This window comes from Nilaparvata lugens, chromosome 4 (assembly GCF_014356525.2).
Source record: "Nilaparvata lugens isolate BPH chromosome 4, ASM1435652v1, whole genome shotgun sequence".
Taxonomy (NCBI): Eukaryota; Metazoa; Arthropoda; class Insecta; order Hemiptera; family Delphacidae; genus Nilaparvata; species Nilaparvata lugens.
The window spans coordinates 55,536,417-55,553,031 of NC_052507.1; the positions used below are offsets into that span (position 1 = coordinate 55,536,417).

At 34.8% G+C, this 16,615-nt stretch overlaps 1 protein-coding gene across 1 annotated transcript in view; it reads left to right on the forward strand.

The window, feature by feature from the left end:
* Window positions 1–15,769, forward strand: part of LOC111055825 — a 76,032-nt gene extending 60,263 nt beyond the window's left edge. The window contains exons 2-3 of the mRNA XM_022343156.2: window positions 8,537–8,631; window positions 13,257–15,769. Coding sequence (XP_022198848.2) covers window positions 8,537–8,631; window positions 13,257–14,321 — 1,160 coding nt within the window. The 3' untranslated portion in view covers window positions 14,322–15,769. The remainder of the gene's footprint in view (window positions 1–8,536; window positions 8,632–13,256) is intronic.
* The last annotated feature ends 846 nt before the right edge of the window (window positions 15,770–16,615 follow it).

The window sequence follows — 16,615 nt, forward strand, 5'->3', positions numbered from 1 at the left end:
AAAGGAGATAATGAGGTAAAAGTCAAATAGGACGAGGAAATTAGTGGAGAGTTGGTAAAGGAGAAGAAGGGAAATAAGCATGAAGAAGGGGAAGGAGAAGATGGTAAGGAAAAGAAGAGGGACAAAAATCAAAATAATAATGTAGTAGTGAAATGAGAGTATAAAAGAAGAAAAAACAGAGAAAGTTTGGGAAGAGAAGAAGTAGAAGAAGAAGAGAAGAAGAAGGAGAAGAAGAGAAGAAGAAGAAGAGGAAGAAGAAGAAGAAGAAGAAGAAGAAGAAGAGAAGAAGAAGAAGAAGAAGAAGAAGAAGAATGAGAAGCAGAAAAGGAAATACAACAAGGATAATATTATCAAAAGTAAACAAAGAATAAGAAAACGAACGCGAATGTGTGTTAAAGGCTAGAGAGAAATACAGTGAAAACATATTGGATGAGAGTATCAGGAAGAAAATAGGTGGTAACATCATAGTAAGCAGCAGAATAAAATGAGGTGATGTGAAGAAGAATCGAGTGACAAAAGAATGACAAGGCAAGAGTGGGGATGAAAATGAAGAAAAGTGGAGACGAATACAAAATAAAGGGAATGAATGAAAGTACACGGAGTTTGATAGAAAGAATGAGGTATGAGAAGAAATTGTGAAGTGTACAATAATTTAACAAGAAGAAATGAGAAGCAAGATAGTTGATGCGGAAGAATAGGAGGAGGCTCGAAGAATGATCAAAGATAATCGTGATTCCCATCTTATCACACCCAGACCCCCATATTAATATCATCGATATTTTGTTTATTGTGTACACTGAAGGCTAGTATTTACTATACTTTGGGTACACTATTATTTAGAATCCTGCCTCTAGCCTCTTCCTTGTCCTGTGTTGAAGACTGTGCAGTATCATTATCTGCATAAGATTAGAAATTTCCATTGGTGAAATATTGTATAGGAATGTCCTCTGCCTATTGTACTTGTGACATAATTCATGGCATTTGGAATACAATATTGTTATGTTGGAATTATTATGCCAACCATCGGTTCTTCTTCTTCTTCTTTCGCATTCTACATCCACTTTCTCATGAAAGTGTAGTGTTCATCAGATCCTCTCTTTCCAATGTTTTAATCATTATTCTCAGTCTTTTGTTTGATCTTCTTCGTTTTTTCTCAATTTCTTCTCTTCTCCCTTCTCCTGTTTATTTGTTTTGTATTGTACTGTTGTCTAGTGCGATGGGTCAATCGATACCTTGCACGTCATAATGAAAATCAATCAATCAATTAATCTTCCGGTAACTTATTTCTTTTTCAATTTTCCACATTTATTCTTCTGCATCCCTTCCTTCCTTCCTACTTTTTCGTACCATCTTCATTCTATTTCTATGAGATTTGTTTCAAGATATTTTCTCTGAGCTTCATCAGCTTCTTTCATTCTCTTAAACATTCTACTTTGAAAATAAGATTTTAACTTTCTACTTCTCCTCAATCTCTTCTTATTCGTCTTCTTCTTCTCCTCTAACATTTTCTTCTACTTTCCTCTCCACTTTCATTTGTCAAATTCTACTTTTATTTCTCCAGCTCCTCCGTCATCACCATTTCTTCTTTATGCTCCTTGTTCCATTTTTCACTAATCTCCTTCATCTTTTCTTATCTCGCATTCTCTTTCCATCATCGTTCCTCGTCCTCATCATCCTCCACTTCTTCTATCAATACCTCTTTCTAAATGTCTCTTACTTATTCTCACCACTTACGTCCTGCTCCTTTCTTCCATATTCTCTCCTCCTTTTTAATATTTCTTCTCCCCCTTTCCTTCTGAAACCTCCTGTTCCTCATTCCCTTCCTCTTATACATTCTACTTATTTATCTTACCAAACCTCACCCTCGTTAATATATATCATACTCTCAACCATCTAAACGCTCTCAACAATCATCCCACAATATCCTACATACACAGTTATTCCATCTGTATGCCTTGTTATATAATATTCTCAGTTGTAAAATAATGTGAATATTCAAATGTTATTCTAAGGAGTCAACATTCCTATTACATTCGTTCAGGATATATTACATATCATCCCATTGCAGTATGCACGTTATGTAATCCAAATGTACCTCTGTAAATTATTGTAAAAATGAATTACACGATGCATTGTTGTTTTCTTTCCTCTGAACAAGTGATTGATATTGTGAAAGTTTCAAGTGATTTATTGGCTAGTCACCTGAATAAACGAAGACAGTTGGGTGTGATATTTGTTTAGTGAGTCTCATATTTTTAGTAGGTAGTGTACTCTCGGATCATATTCGTGCTCACATTTTATAAGAATATCATTCATCGTTATCAATGATAACGTACGTTATCAATGTACAAAATTGGTGCTCTCACATGATGTGCTTCTCTTCAACAACAAGAAGACGTGAATCAGTCCGAGAATCCTCTAAATAATGGATTTTCAACCTCATATTTTATATTTTCATTCTCTGTAGTGTAAGTAGGCTATAGCTCATCATCAGAAAAACTGCATCCTTCTTTTATAATTGAAACAGAATGTTTTCTTTGACAGTATAATCACAGACATGAAAAAGAAATTATTTTTCTTCCTTTAAAAATAATCTATTGACTGAGACAAGAGGACTGTTTCTTGTTCTTGGTTTGTGGTTTGTGTTATGAGACGTTTGAATATTGTATACGCCAGTTGAAAATGAAATGACAACTCAATTTCTAAAAAATACATCACAGTTGAGGACCACTGATAATATATTAACTTATCAATAGACGTGTGGATGACAACTCATTTTCTGAATGATAATCGATTCAATTTAAGCATTCAGCAATCATGTAATCTTCTCCACAGTTGTCCGATTCCATCTCGAAAAACAACAATTCCTATTTTTCACGGTACATGCGTTAACAACGACAAAACGACAAACCAGTTGGATTCCCAATAGCTCCTCAAAATAATAAGTTTACATAACAATACTTATGTAATGGGGAATTCGAGAATCATGTAATTTGTAAAAGCTTATCAATTTGGATATTGTATTCTAATAGCTGTGGGTGGGTTGACCACGTAATGCAGAAGATCTTCTAAATACGGTGAGCTTTACAAACCGAGAAAATTTGCCAGTGGTCCAAAAGCTTTCATATATCTTTGTTAATTTGAAAACATTCTACTTGTACAGTGAATTGCCCAACAACTTAACATGGTTGAACCCAGCTGCTATCTTTATTATTAGCTACCCTGGGTCTTGGAGCCTTATGAGAATAGTATACCCTAGATGTTATGCAAAAAATGAGCATGCGACGAGGTCAAATACCTCCATAGTATTAAAAAGAGATGTATAGTTTATTATTCATACTCATACGATATTACAAAACATGTACGATTATAACTAAAAAAGTCAGGCTATATTTTTTTGTTGTGGGTTGTTAGCTCATGACCTCATTCATTTTCAAAGTTCTTATTAAGTTAACATTTTTTATTTCTTATATCGATTAGTAAAGAATCAGAATCAGAATTCTGTCATGCTATTTCAAAAATGAGCTACATATTATAAGTAATCAATAGTATTCCATACTCACGGTATCTATAAATCCATTCCATATTATAGTGAATTAAAAAAGTATCATTGACGTGTTTGCACGAATAATTTATTTTGAGAGCTTAGTTCATAACTGAGAAAGGTTATTGTGAGAATTATATGACTTCCGTTTTTCAAAAAACAACACAATATAATTTTACAACTCTCAAATATCGAAAACGTTTGTTTTTGGGGAATCTGGAAAACTATGCAGCACAAGGTACAACAGCATTGTTCATTCTTAGCTGTTCATAGTGATCATAGTTTATTCTTAGCTTTTAGTTCATTCAAATACAACATTATTTCACTCTTCTGAATAAGCAGTCATAACATTGCATTTCACTGACTACTTCAATTCTACAGACAATTCTATGGGGATATATTCTTTAACTAGAGTAGGAAAATGTATTCAATGTGAACTGGTGGACTTCCAATACCACACCACATTCAAATAATATAGTGGAACAAATTCAAATAATATATAACACATTCGAATAATATATATTATATAATATTTAATCCCGCAAAAAATCACAGACAAGTTGCCTCTAATTGAAGTAAATAGAAGTAATTATTGTGATGATAGTCGCTGAATCATAATTATATCACAATAAACGAATTTCTCATCCCTCAACTTTAAACTGTCTGCATTCTCTATAAAAATGCTTCTTCTATTAGTGCGTCCCATTCAACCAATGCTGACAGTTTCAAGTGAATCTTACTACAGTGTGATCTAGAGTCTCTAATGTGGTCATAATCCCATCAAGTAGGCATGAAGGAAGTACCAGCTCAGCTCCCACGGTGTTGTGACTTCAGTGAGATCCACTTCATAGTGTCAAAATGAGTTAAATGGAAAGCATTAAGTGACATTAACATCACTTGAAAGGAATGACCACAGTTAATCGCTATAGAAGCGAGCAGTTTATAATGGTTATTCTTCAGACAGCGCATATCCTTGTTCCTGTATGGTGTATACTGTAATGAGATCCACTTTCTGTCAGCATTCCTTATAAGTGGCATCAATGTTTCTAATTCAACAACTGCTGACAGTATACAGTGAACCTTACTAGAATTTCTCCGGATGTGGATTATGAAAACAATGAACACATTAACATGTTTTACTCACACCATAAACACCTCAAGATGGATTCACCTAACACTGTCAGCATTGGTTGTGTGGGGAGAATTGGTGTTACTTATAAGGAATGCTGACACTTTCAAGTGGGAATAGCACTATAGTTACCAGGTAATCGCTCTGAGTTCACTCTAAAAGTAAATTTTCACTTTACGTTGATCGCTCTGAGATCATGTACATTCAATTGTTACCTATTATTGTTACGCTTGAGGTTTGTTATTATATCATACCATTACGGTAAATTATTATTTAATTTGGAAATACTATGTAGTATTTACCCGCGTATAAGGTGAAAGGTAAGGTAAATACTATGTTATATTAACTTACATCAACTTACAGCAATCCTTCTGAACAGCATCATTGCTTCTCAACAGATGGAAATAGATTTTGTTTTTCGTTATGGATTTTAATTATTATCAATGCTTGGTATGTTAGTCATTCAACAATAATGCTGAAGTGAATCTCACCCTTAAAGAGTAGGTGTTTCTGGAAGTGTAACTGTTGTTAGTCGAGCCGAAATGATAAGAGTAATGAAATTTGAATCAGTTGTTTATGCCATGTTCAACTTCATATCCTACCCAATAGTCTTCAACGATTATAACGATATCTCATTGGTCGATGGGGAATCGACGGTCGGATGAACCAGTTTTGACCAATGTCGTGTAGGATGATAATCATATTCTATCCATATGCATCAATATAAAATATATTTTGTTGTTTGCATCCTGTCATGATGATCAGTATACATTATGATGGGATTGTGATTATAGTTGATTAATTGATAAATATCAATTGATTGATTATTGATGATTGGAGCAGACAGTATTGATTATAAAATTGGAGCAGGGATAACAGATTGAAGTATTGTCAATTCAAAAAACTCTAGGTCATGTCCACTATCTGAAATTACAGTAACATTTCTGTTGAATTCATCCATGGCTAAGCATTTCTGTTTCAAAATAGCTCTGAGTTGTGTAGATCCCTGAGTATAGCTCTGTATAGCTCTGAGTTGAGTAGTTGTCCACTTTACAGCCTGAAAATATTTTCCATAATTCAAGTTATTGACAGTATATAACTTGGAGACACGTTTTGAACCAATTTTTCAAAGACTATAATTTGAGAGCATATTATTCATTGAAAAAAAAAAACTTAGATAAAAATTGTAGCCTAGTTTTATTTCTGTAAAATTTGCACTATAACTGCATTTGAAGAGATAAAAATCTCCAGGAAACGTATGAAATGAGCCATGTCATGTTGTAGAACAACATTGAAAATATCTAATTTTGGTGGACAACAATGTTACATTCTTCTCAGCTCCAAAGTAGAAATTATTTCATGAACAACTGTTACATTCCTCATTCAAAATTCATGGAAAAATAATATCACTGTAATATTTCATGGAAGTGCAAGTACTGTGGCATAATACTTCTTGTCCTATTGATATCCAGTACAGTCTAAAGTAGATTTGATATTTATTTTGCTGGTAAAGCGTACGGTATACACACTTAACAACAAAGTATTGTGAGGCGAGCTTCTGAACAGAGAAGTGATTACAACGAGAAATACATTTTATACAACTTCAAAATCTTATGGACAAAAAACTCATACACTGATAGTATGTAGTGCAGCTATAAAACATAGAAGCCATTAAAACTTTCATGAAATGGTCGAGATAAACCATGATGAGCTCTGTTACAGATGTCTAATTGGAACATTGAATGTGCTGTAAATTTGTGATGACGTTAGACTCTCCATCATTTAAGGGAACAATAAGTTTGATTCATACCACAAATTACATACCGAGCTTATCGACTGTATCCACAAATCATTAAGAAACAAGTAGAATTATTAATATTGCAAAGTGGCAGCACTGGTTGAATGAAAGGCATTGATATTATCCATGAGGAATGCTAACATTTTGGAGTAAATCCAACTATAGCAGATTTATTCATTTCCACCATCCATTTTCCCCGCTGTGGCTGAGTAGTGCTTCCTCATTTCCAAATTGCATAACATTCTCTGTGGAGAGAATAAGCCGGTAATTGGTGGTGAAATAAAATTCATCGATTGTTGAGCTGATGGAAAAAAGAAAGCTTTTCTGGACTAACTGACTGACTCAGGAGTGTTTTATGATCAACATTTGGTAACTGAGACTGAGAGAAGCCTAACAGAAGGCTAGAAAAGAGGAAGAAAAAGAAAAAGAGAGAAAAAGAGAATGTGAAGAAGAAAAGGAGGCAAAATATGAAGAGCATCAACGATGCCTACTTTTATACTGCTTCCTTGATTACCTTTGGACCAATAAAAATAAAATGTATAAAGCACTTGAAACAGTGTTATCAAGCCATAAATACTTCATCCTCATTCCATCCTTGAATAACTTTCTATTAATAGAATCAGTACACTCTCTTGTAATAGAATTATTTCGTAATGAGAATTCTTACAAAATTCTACTTTAATAAGGGTTATTGATCACCTCAACAACGTACAATTATTTCAATACAATGAAATAAGTTCGTTTTGAGATATTATCTTTTATAAAACTCCATTTCCAATACATAAAATGAAGAGACTCAGAGAAATATGCATCATTCTTCTATGTTAATAATAATAATTGTGGCATTATTGGGCCAATTACCAAAGATCTGTGTATCTCCCAGTTTCCTGGGGAAAAACTTTCTTCTCTTTTTAATTTCCAATCTTTCATCCAAACTCCAATTATGTCTCCAATATCTGAATACAAGATGAACTACAATATGCTTTTTGCTATATGCTAATTGGGTCGGACTTCGGCATGAGAATCTCACTTCAAAAATCCAAGATAATGGCATTCAGAGGAAAGTGGCCAGTCAGATCGAAAACCTTGATAGACAACCAAGCATTAGATCAAGTGAGAGACTTCAGCTACTTGGGATGCCGCATTTCATTCGATAAGATGGTGAAAAAGTAGCGAGATTTAGTGTGGTCTGTGGCACTAACTTATAAGACGAGCTTTAGGAAGGCGAACGATATAAGATACCCAGCTGAAGCTCTACTGAACAATGACAATACCGTTAATAGCATACGGCATGGGTTTTAAACAGACGACTGAATCTCGTATACAAGCTGCTGAAATGAGATTTTCACGAGCGGTCAAAGGTTGTAGTAGACTGGATAAAATAAGGAATGTCAACATAAGAGCTGAATTGAATGTAGAACCGCTATTGGATATTCTGAAGAAATGTCGGGAAAATTGGTCTACTCATTTATTTAGAATACCATCCAATAGGCTTACAATATCAGCATGGGAGTAAAACCCAAAGGAAAGCGAGGCATAGGATGACCAAGAAAGAAATGGATGCCGGTACAGGCCAATAGAGCCTAATCCTTGTAAGAAGATGATATCTGAGTATGACCCTACATCTGCTGTAATGCTTATCTGTAATGCTGCTGTACTGCTCCAATATCTCGATCTCAAGAATTGATGATCTCTTCTAAAACATACTTATATCTTCATCTGAAACTTCTTTTAATGTTAAACATCCAAATAATTACTTTATTGCAATTTCTTTCAGAAAATACTTTCTAAGCGCACTGTTCATAAAGGATGCTAGTGATTCTTTGAATGTATTATTTGTAATCAAGTTTTCACTGAAAGTTTTCTGACAATAGCAGAGGGAAATTATACTAAGTTTCATAGTTAGGAACTATAAGATTCTATATTCTATTCTTTCATTCTATGACAATAGATTGTGGGACCGGATTCTCAATAATTTGATCTCTACTAATATTTTCATTGTTCATTAATCTTTAAATTTCTGAACTACATTTTATCTAATTCTTCAATTTCTATTCTGTTCTAGGAGAGGATGGTCCAAGGTTGAGTCCACCCCACCATTACACACGTGCTATTCAGAGGAGCTACAGCGCAGCGATACGGCCCGATGCTCAACTACCGGTGATGCTATTTCTATTGAAAATAATACTGTTATTATTATTATTATTATCAATTTAAATCCAATAATCAGGGAGTATTCAAAGATATTATATTATATTCACTACAATTTGTGATGGAGGTTATGCTAACTCTCTCATGTTCGCTTTGACTTGTGAGTTGGTGTCAAATAGTTAATTTTAGATAATAGTCGTAATGTACTCGTAGGTTGGAAGGTTGTGGAATTGAGACCAGATTTTCTCACAATTGAACTTCCATCATGGTTTGCAACTAAACCGTACAGTTTTATGTATAAAACCCAATATGTATGCAACTCATCAACATCTAATCATGAGCTAATCATCAATCTGACATCATCATTATCACTCACGCGCCATTTCTCAAATATCCACGAACAATCTCATACAATTTTCATGTTCATTGACTGAAAAATGGCAATGTAGGTAAACTAAACGGTAGAGTATATCAGTCCCGTGAGACTACATTGCAGCTTACATTCATTACTCACATTTATGACTAAAGCTTCGCAGGAGGTGGCAATAATACGATTTTTTATGTTTATTCGAATAACTGGCTAAATGTGAGTCGAAACAGGTTACAGCATAATCCTTGTTTGTAAGAAGAATAAGAAGAAGAAATACGACTACAAAAATGGTAGCTCACATTTTAAAGTATCAGGAGATATAACTATTCAGGTTCAGTCAGAGAATTATTGGAGAGATGTGTCTTACAATCCTCATCTCAGAATGAAGTCCTCATCTAGAGAGAATTATTATTTCCATATGAAACATGGAGCTTATCTCTATTTTAAAGTTTATAAATCTAGTATACTGGGAAATCTAGTTGATAGTCGATAGATCAGTTGACAGTAGATGGAATATCATTATTCAAACGTAGCATAATACATTTTTGTTGAGTGACATTTTTACTAGCCTATCAACAATCCTCACACGCGACGATGGTCGAAAATAAATAATACAATTTTATTGTTCAGTTGATTGTTCAGTAGTCTATCAATTGGCTCAACCTTATCATACCCAACCTAGGTAGGCCTATCAAGCCTTCCCTATCGACCTATGTTGTTGTATTTCAATATGCATCACAATTGTGCAGTTAAGTGAGAGAAAGGGCCGACTGTGCCCTAACTTCTCCTTCTAGGTTGAAATAAAGGCATCCTATTCATCTATCTATCCATGCAATCGCATCGTGTGAACGGGACCTTATCACTGTGTTAACATACCACTCAGCTAACACTTATTCAACTTACTAACCACTTATCAGACCTGAAACTATTACTCCAACAATACAGTTGCTGATAAACGAAAGGATGAGGATCTGGAGCAATGTGGTATAAAGTCTCACTTTACCAAATCTCATGACTACGACAAATTGCATGACTACGACCCAATAATAAAAGTGTCGGTTAACTAAGGCCTGGTGGTACTTTCACCCAATCTCGAGACAACAGCCGCATTCACTTGTTGCCGACAATTAACGATTACAGCTGCCCAATTAAAGGGAGCAGTCACTCATTCAGTCAGCCAGTGATCTACCGCTGTAGCCGTATATTTCGAGTAATTGTTGTTTAACACGCAGGCGCACTGACAATCTCTGGCTGGGTGCAAATAGTTGGTACGCAGGTTTGTAAGAATGATAATGATGGATGATGTTAACATGATTGATGATGATGATGATGATGATCAGTATCAGTGATTGTCTACTAAGAATTTGATAACTACCCATATGAATTCAACAAGATTGTTCATTTTCTATTTTTGAAACCTACTTGTGAAGGCTATATTAACACTTCCCAAATTCCCATTACTCAAAACACACTGTGTTTTGCAACACAACTGAAACATACTGTGGAGCGAAAATGATCATCTCAACTCATCCCCCCAATAGCCACGCACGAGTCTGTAGCTCATATATGAGCATCGTGCTCAGAGAACATAGAGAACATGTTTCCTAGCATTCAATGGAAACTATATGGCATGAAAGGCTTCTGAGAACGATGTCCACATGAGACAAGCCTAGTGAATTGGTGATTAAAGAGGTGATAATGGAGAATGAATAGACTTGAGGTTTCAAGTGGCTTCCGAACCACTGGAAAATATTTTGAAGCGTGTAGAACCGTCAGTTTATTGAGCTGGTCTCAAGAGCTGGGGAATAAGACTATTAGACACTGGACTTCTGGGTGTGTAGTTTTCACTATAACGTGAAATTGCGACTTCTATATCGTTATGAAAGTGTTCATAAAGTGTTCAAATTAATTCACATTGATTATGGTTTGTACTCCTTTTGAATTGAAGGTGTTCCCTGTTCCTTTACCAAAAGCAAACATCAAGCTTGATATTTCCAAAATTTCATGAAATAATATGTCATCTGGAATGAGTTTGATGTTTACAACCATATTCATCCTGCTTCCATAATCTAGAATCAACATAATTTTTATTTCATTCTCCACGTAGCTTACAATTCTTCTGGAGTTCATGTTGGCATCACCCAAAGCAGTAAAAATCATCAATAATATTCATGATGGAATGTCACCTGTGTGTGCGTGTGAAGTCATTCTTGTGTCTCACAGAGACTCACCCAGCGTTACGTTGTCACCAAACTTGCGTTTTGCGTTCAATTTGATTGTTGCTTTTGGTAGAACGGAGATCCGAATTAATTTTCCTTTCTCTTCACCTTCTCATTCATGGCTGAAACTTTACAACATAGGAAACACGGTGAATGCAATAGTCAAGAGATAGAGAAAGATGAAGATATCTAGAGTCATGAACTGAAAGGAGAGGATAAAGTAGAGGAGAAGGAAGGGGAAAGTGGAAAAGAGTGTATGAGTAATGAATAAGAGGGAACATAGTGAGAGAATGAGAAAAAGGATTGATTTCAATGTGTACTAGAATACAGAGAAATCAGTCGTATTGCAAATTCTCGGCGTTTTTGCTGGATAATTATCATTAGTTTGTATATTACAAAACATTATAATTTTGCTAAGATTAATGCAATAATTCTCATCATTACAACGTTCATTAGTGGTTACAGGATAACAATTTTGACATGACAAGTACACTCATTCCATTATTGTAACATTACATGATACAAACTATTATTTCGTCATGAACATAATGGACATTATGTTGCGATTTGATTGTATTAATTTAACATCAATTTTCACAGTGCATTGATTGCTCCTGTATTGTATTACATTACTGTTTACTGCTTTTGTAACATTGGAGTGACTTTTGAATTCAATTGGAATATGGAATATGTTCTCAAAATGGTGTCGTTATGAAAAAAATCAATGAGTCTATATCATGAACTTGAATGAGTACCACAACAAAATGGCTCCTCGAATTTGATTGATCGAGAATATTAAATTTGACGTATTAAATAGAAATTCAAATAGAAGATTCTAGAATATATGTCTAAACTGTCTGGGAAACTGGAGAAGAGCCATCTATGGATAGTCTACCCATTCTTGTTCGACTATTCCATTCTATACATTCTCTCAAATAACTACCGTATACCGTGCAAATTTTCTTCAGTTTTGGAGGAATTTGCGGCGCAGAGAAATGGAGGGAGATCAGCCAATTGCAGTGATGAATTGAGTCATAGGTGGAAACGTAGTTGTCAATTTGTCGAATAGAGCCAGTCGAGTCTGTGATTGCAGAGAGGAAACTTCCTAATTTTAACATGAGCGCTTGAATACTCACTGGAAATTAGAGAACGCTGGCCGGTACACAACGGCAACATATCTTCCGTTGCATCCCTGCCGCTGTATGACTTCTCTGCTGCGAATGTCCATCCCAAGTCCGAAGTTAATTTGAACGGAGTACAAATTATCCACATTCTCAAGATTAGGCCACTTTAAATTTCAGAGTTCACACACTCAATGACTCAATAAGAAGTGAGCAAATAAATAGTATTATAATTGAAGTAAAATAAAACAGCTTCCAGTAGGGTTGTATTTATGAACTATTTTAAATTCACATGGTTAGCGGAGAACAAGCTTGATATCTTACTTATAGTGCGATTCAATTGAACTGCATTGATTGAATATGAAGCATTCATGTCATGTGTGAGGAATGCTGGCAGTTCAATGAATTTCACTATGGGACCGATACAAACAACCAGTCATTACGATTCTAGTATTCATCTATTATACATAGTGAGGTTAATGTTACACTGACAGCATTTCATAAACATTGTTCTGGCTATACTTGTACATCATTTGACAAAGCAGTTAGCGCTATTCTTTCCTAGCTCTGCATATTTGCCAGATTGTTTCTCAACAATGTAGAAATATAATTAGTAAACAATAATTCATAACTGAATCATTGGGGAGTATATTTTCCTGGTGAATGGAATATAATTGATTATTTTCAACCAAAATGAACATGAAATATACAGGTATCAGCTATATTTTATGTAAGAAAGTAGCAAGGCAGAGAATCGACATATCTTTCCCATTGACATAATAACGTGAACCTCACTATAGCATTTATTCTTCATAGATGCTGTCAGTTCTATTTTTTTTTCTCAATTTGTCATTTAGTTATGGAATATTGGATGGAGGAGAAATCTCAGTGCACATTATATAAAATTATTTATTTTGTTTGCAGGACCAGGTGAGCATCGAACAGCTGCAGCCCGAAGACCATGACCAGGAAGACGCACCCCCACCCCTGCAACGACTGAGGCGATCCAGTGACGAAAGCTACCACCACGAAGAGGGAGACGAAGAAGAAGACGACGAAACAAAGGATGGAGCAACAGAAGACGATCAACATCCCAAGGCGCAACACTTCTTCCCCTCGTTTGCGCCACTCTTCTCCCCGCCGCCCCTGGGGCACTCCCGGCCCTCCTTCTACAACCAGGAGTCAGCGTTCAGTCAACGCCCTAGTTACCCCGGGGGGTTCCGGGATTTATCATATCCCCACGCTGTAGCTGAATCTGAGAGTAGTACCAATGTTTTGGGGTCAGGAAACTTTGGGGTGTTACGTGGGGGGACGTTTTTCGCGGGGGAAAGGGATGAGTTATTGTCGGACGATTTGTACTCCCCATATTTTCACGGGGGAAACAACGGTCACGGAAGACCCTCGTTCTACCCCCGCAACCCCCAACCTAATTACCGTCAACAGGGAGACGATTTTTTCGCAAATTTTCGGGATTTTGCTGATATCAGTACACCTACAAAGTCGTCCTACTCACAGTACTACGTAGTTTACGCGCGACAGAACGCTACCAACGATGAACAACTCCCCAAACCGAAAATGGTCGACGAAGATGTAGATTATGAGGATGGTGGGTCTAAAACGCTCACAAATAACAACACACCTCAGCAACGACCCAGAAATATCATGGAGCAGCTCACTCTACTGGACACCACAGTGTCCCACCCACCAGCACAGCAACCACCCAGAAATATCATAGAACAGCTCTCACTACTAGACACCGCTGTCTCCCAACCCTCACTACAACGACCCAGAAATATCATAGAGCAGCTCTCCTTACTGGACACTGCTATCTCTCAGCCATCTCAACATCAAACTCCTAAAAAGTTTTCGAAACGTAAGTTGAAACTTCACATCTATAAGAAGAAATTGGAGGAAAAACAGGATAGAGCAGCGGTAAAAAGTACTGTCTCACCGAAAGATATATATGACCCTCTTTTGGCTCTGAGCTGAGTGGGGAGTTTTTGAATCAAAAGTGAGATATTCTGTTCAAAAATTGTGCTTGATATGTGAAGCAGTTGATATTTTCGATGATATTGACTAGTTTCAGAGACTGTGAGTATCCTACCAGTGAAATAGATATGTTATACTAGTGAACTAGTGAACTAGTAATCCAGTATTTCAAAATACTAATGAACTGATGCGCTAGTTAGGATAAAATGTTTAGAAATAACTTTGAAGTCACTGATTTTTTTACTGATATTATCGGGAAGCTCTTAAAATTATTCATAAAAATGAGTATTCTCAGCAGGAAGAAAACACCGACTATTGGTTCTGGTTGTTATGTGAATATTTACACATTATTTGAAGTATACCAATGGGTGAACATTCTCATAACAATCAATCATAGTAATTTCTTCCTTCTCAGAAAATTCTTTGCAAAGCAGAGTTCCACTTCAAAAAATGTGACCGAAGATTAATAAATTTGTCAGTGAGATTTTTATAGCTGCTTGAGAGCATTGGAAGAAATACGAAAAACAGTGACTAAAAATGTATTACTATGCATTTTATAGATTTTGATGAGTGCACGCTTGATTCTAATATTAGAATATTGGATGGGCAATGAATGAGAATGATGAAAGTATTATTTATCAGGAGGAAAATAAGTTACCTACCTTATTATAGGTCAACTAAAAAATTGAGTTCAACTTTAATTGATTGAAGTAGTGTTGAAAATATGCTTATATAGTAGAATTCTTATTAAATATGCAGTACCCACTTGACAACTTTGATAAATTCCTCCTAAATAAACTTCTGCCAGCTGTAGCCTGTAGTTTGGTAGAAATAAAGTTACCACAAAAATGTATTCTCCAGAAGTAATAAGTGATAAATTTTTATGAAATTCAAAATATTACTAGTCAAAATATTCTGTGAAATTAAGGAACAATTCAGGAAGATAATTTTATAATAACAAACTTTTTGACAGAAATTGCAATATTGGAAGAAATATAAAATACGGTACTAGCAAATCATTGTTGCAGATCCGGCAATATTTTTGCAACACAATCATCCAAGTTGAACGCTTCAATTTAATGGGAATAACACAAAAATAGATCTACTTATATAGAGTGCTCTCTAATCCGTTCATCCACTTTCGGTAAACATGATTAGTGATTCAATTCGAAATAGAGAAATAGAAATAGCGAAATAGAGAATTGAGAATTGGAAAATTTTAAATAGCAAACATAATATTAAGAGATCAGGAGTTACCAGTTTGTTTATTAATTAATTAATAGATGAGCTGTTTCACGTAAACCTGTTTTAGTTCCTGAGAAGTCAATTCTTATTTTTAGGCCTATTCACTCATCTACAAATAAAATGTATTCGAATATCTTTACATCGAGAATAAATTTCCCTTCCAGGCAATGTTACCAGTTCATTTGTACTCGTAGAAAATTTGTTCTATTTATCAATAATGAACGAATCGCGGTGCCACGATATTAATAGATTAAGAATACAAATTATAACAACTAGTTTCAGTGTTCACACCATCTTCCGTTTATAAAATAAATCACAAATAAACAAACATTTTACTCATCGAGTGAAAGCATTTTATAATAAGTACCGTATATGCAAAATTCATAAATTAATTTCGTCCTATGTTTTTTTATATAATTATTATAATTGTGAGTTGAATTATTGTCAAATATTCTGCAACAACTCTCAATGTTGAAGTGTATCTAGAATCACTTCACTTATATGGGCTACTCTATTCAAATTGATAAAAACTTGTAGTACCATAGAGAAACAATAGCATAAGTTTCTTTAAGGAAGTACTCTTTAATTTGAAACTTTAAAATATTATAACGACTAGTTTCGACCATAGGAAATTTTCAACAGTTAAAATGTAAAAATGTAAATTTTACTAAGATTTCATTTTTAATAAAATTTATTTTTTTTAATAAAAGGGTACTACAAGTTTTTTTATTGTTTTTATTAATTTCAAGTGTATATGTGGATCACTTTTACTGTACTGTTGATTATATTCTATTGCATAACATTCGTGTGATTCAACACAAGTCAGTTTCTGAAAGCCATGTTATATTATCATTTTTGCTCTTTAATAGTCATCAATAATTGAATATAGCTAGTTAATGACTTCTCAGAGAGCTCATGGCAATAACGCCATGGACTATTTTATGAAGAAAAACACTTGGATCAAACCCGAATCCTTGGATTCATAAATTACTTATAATTTATGTCATTCGTGAATTTTTTGTATAAACACTCCATGAATCTGATTAATG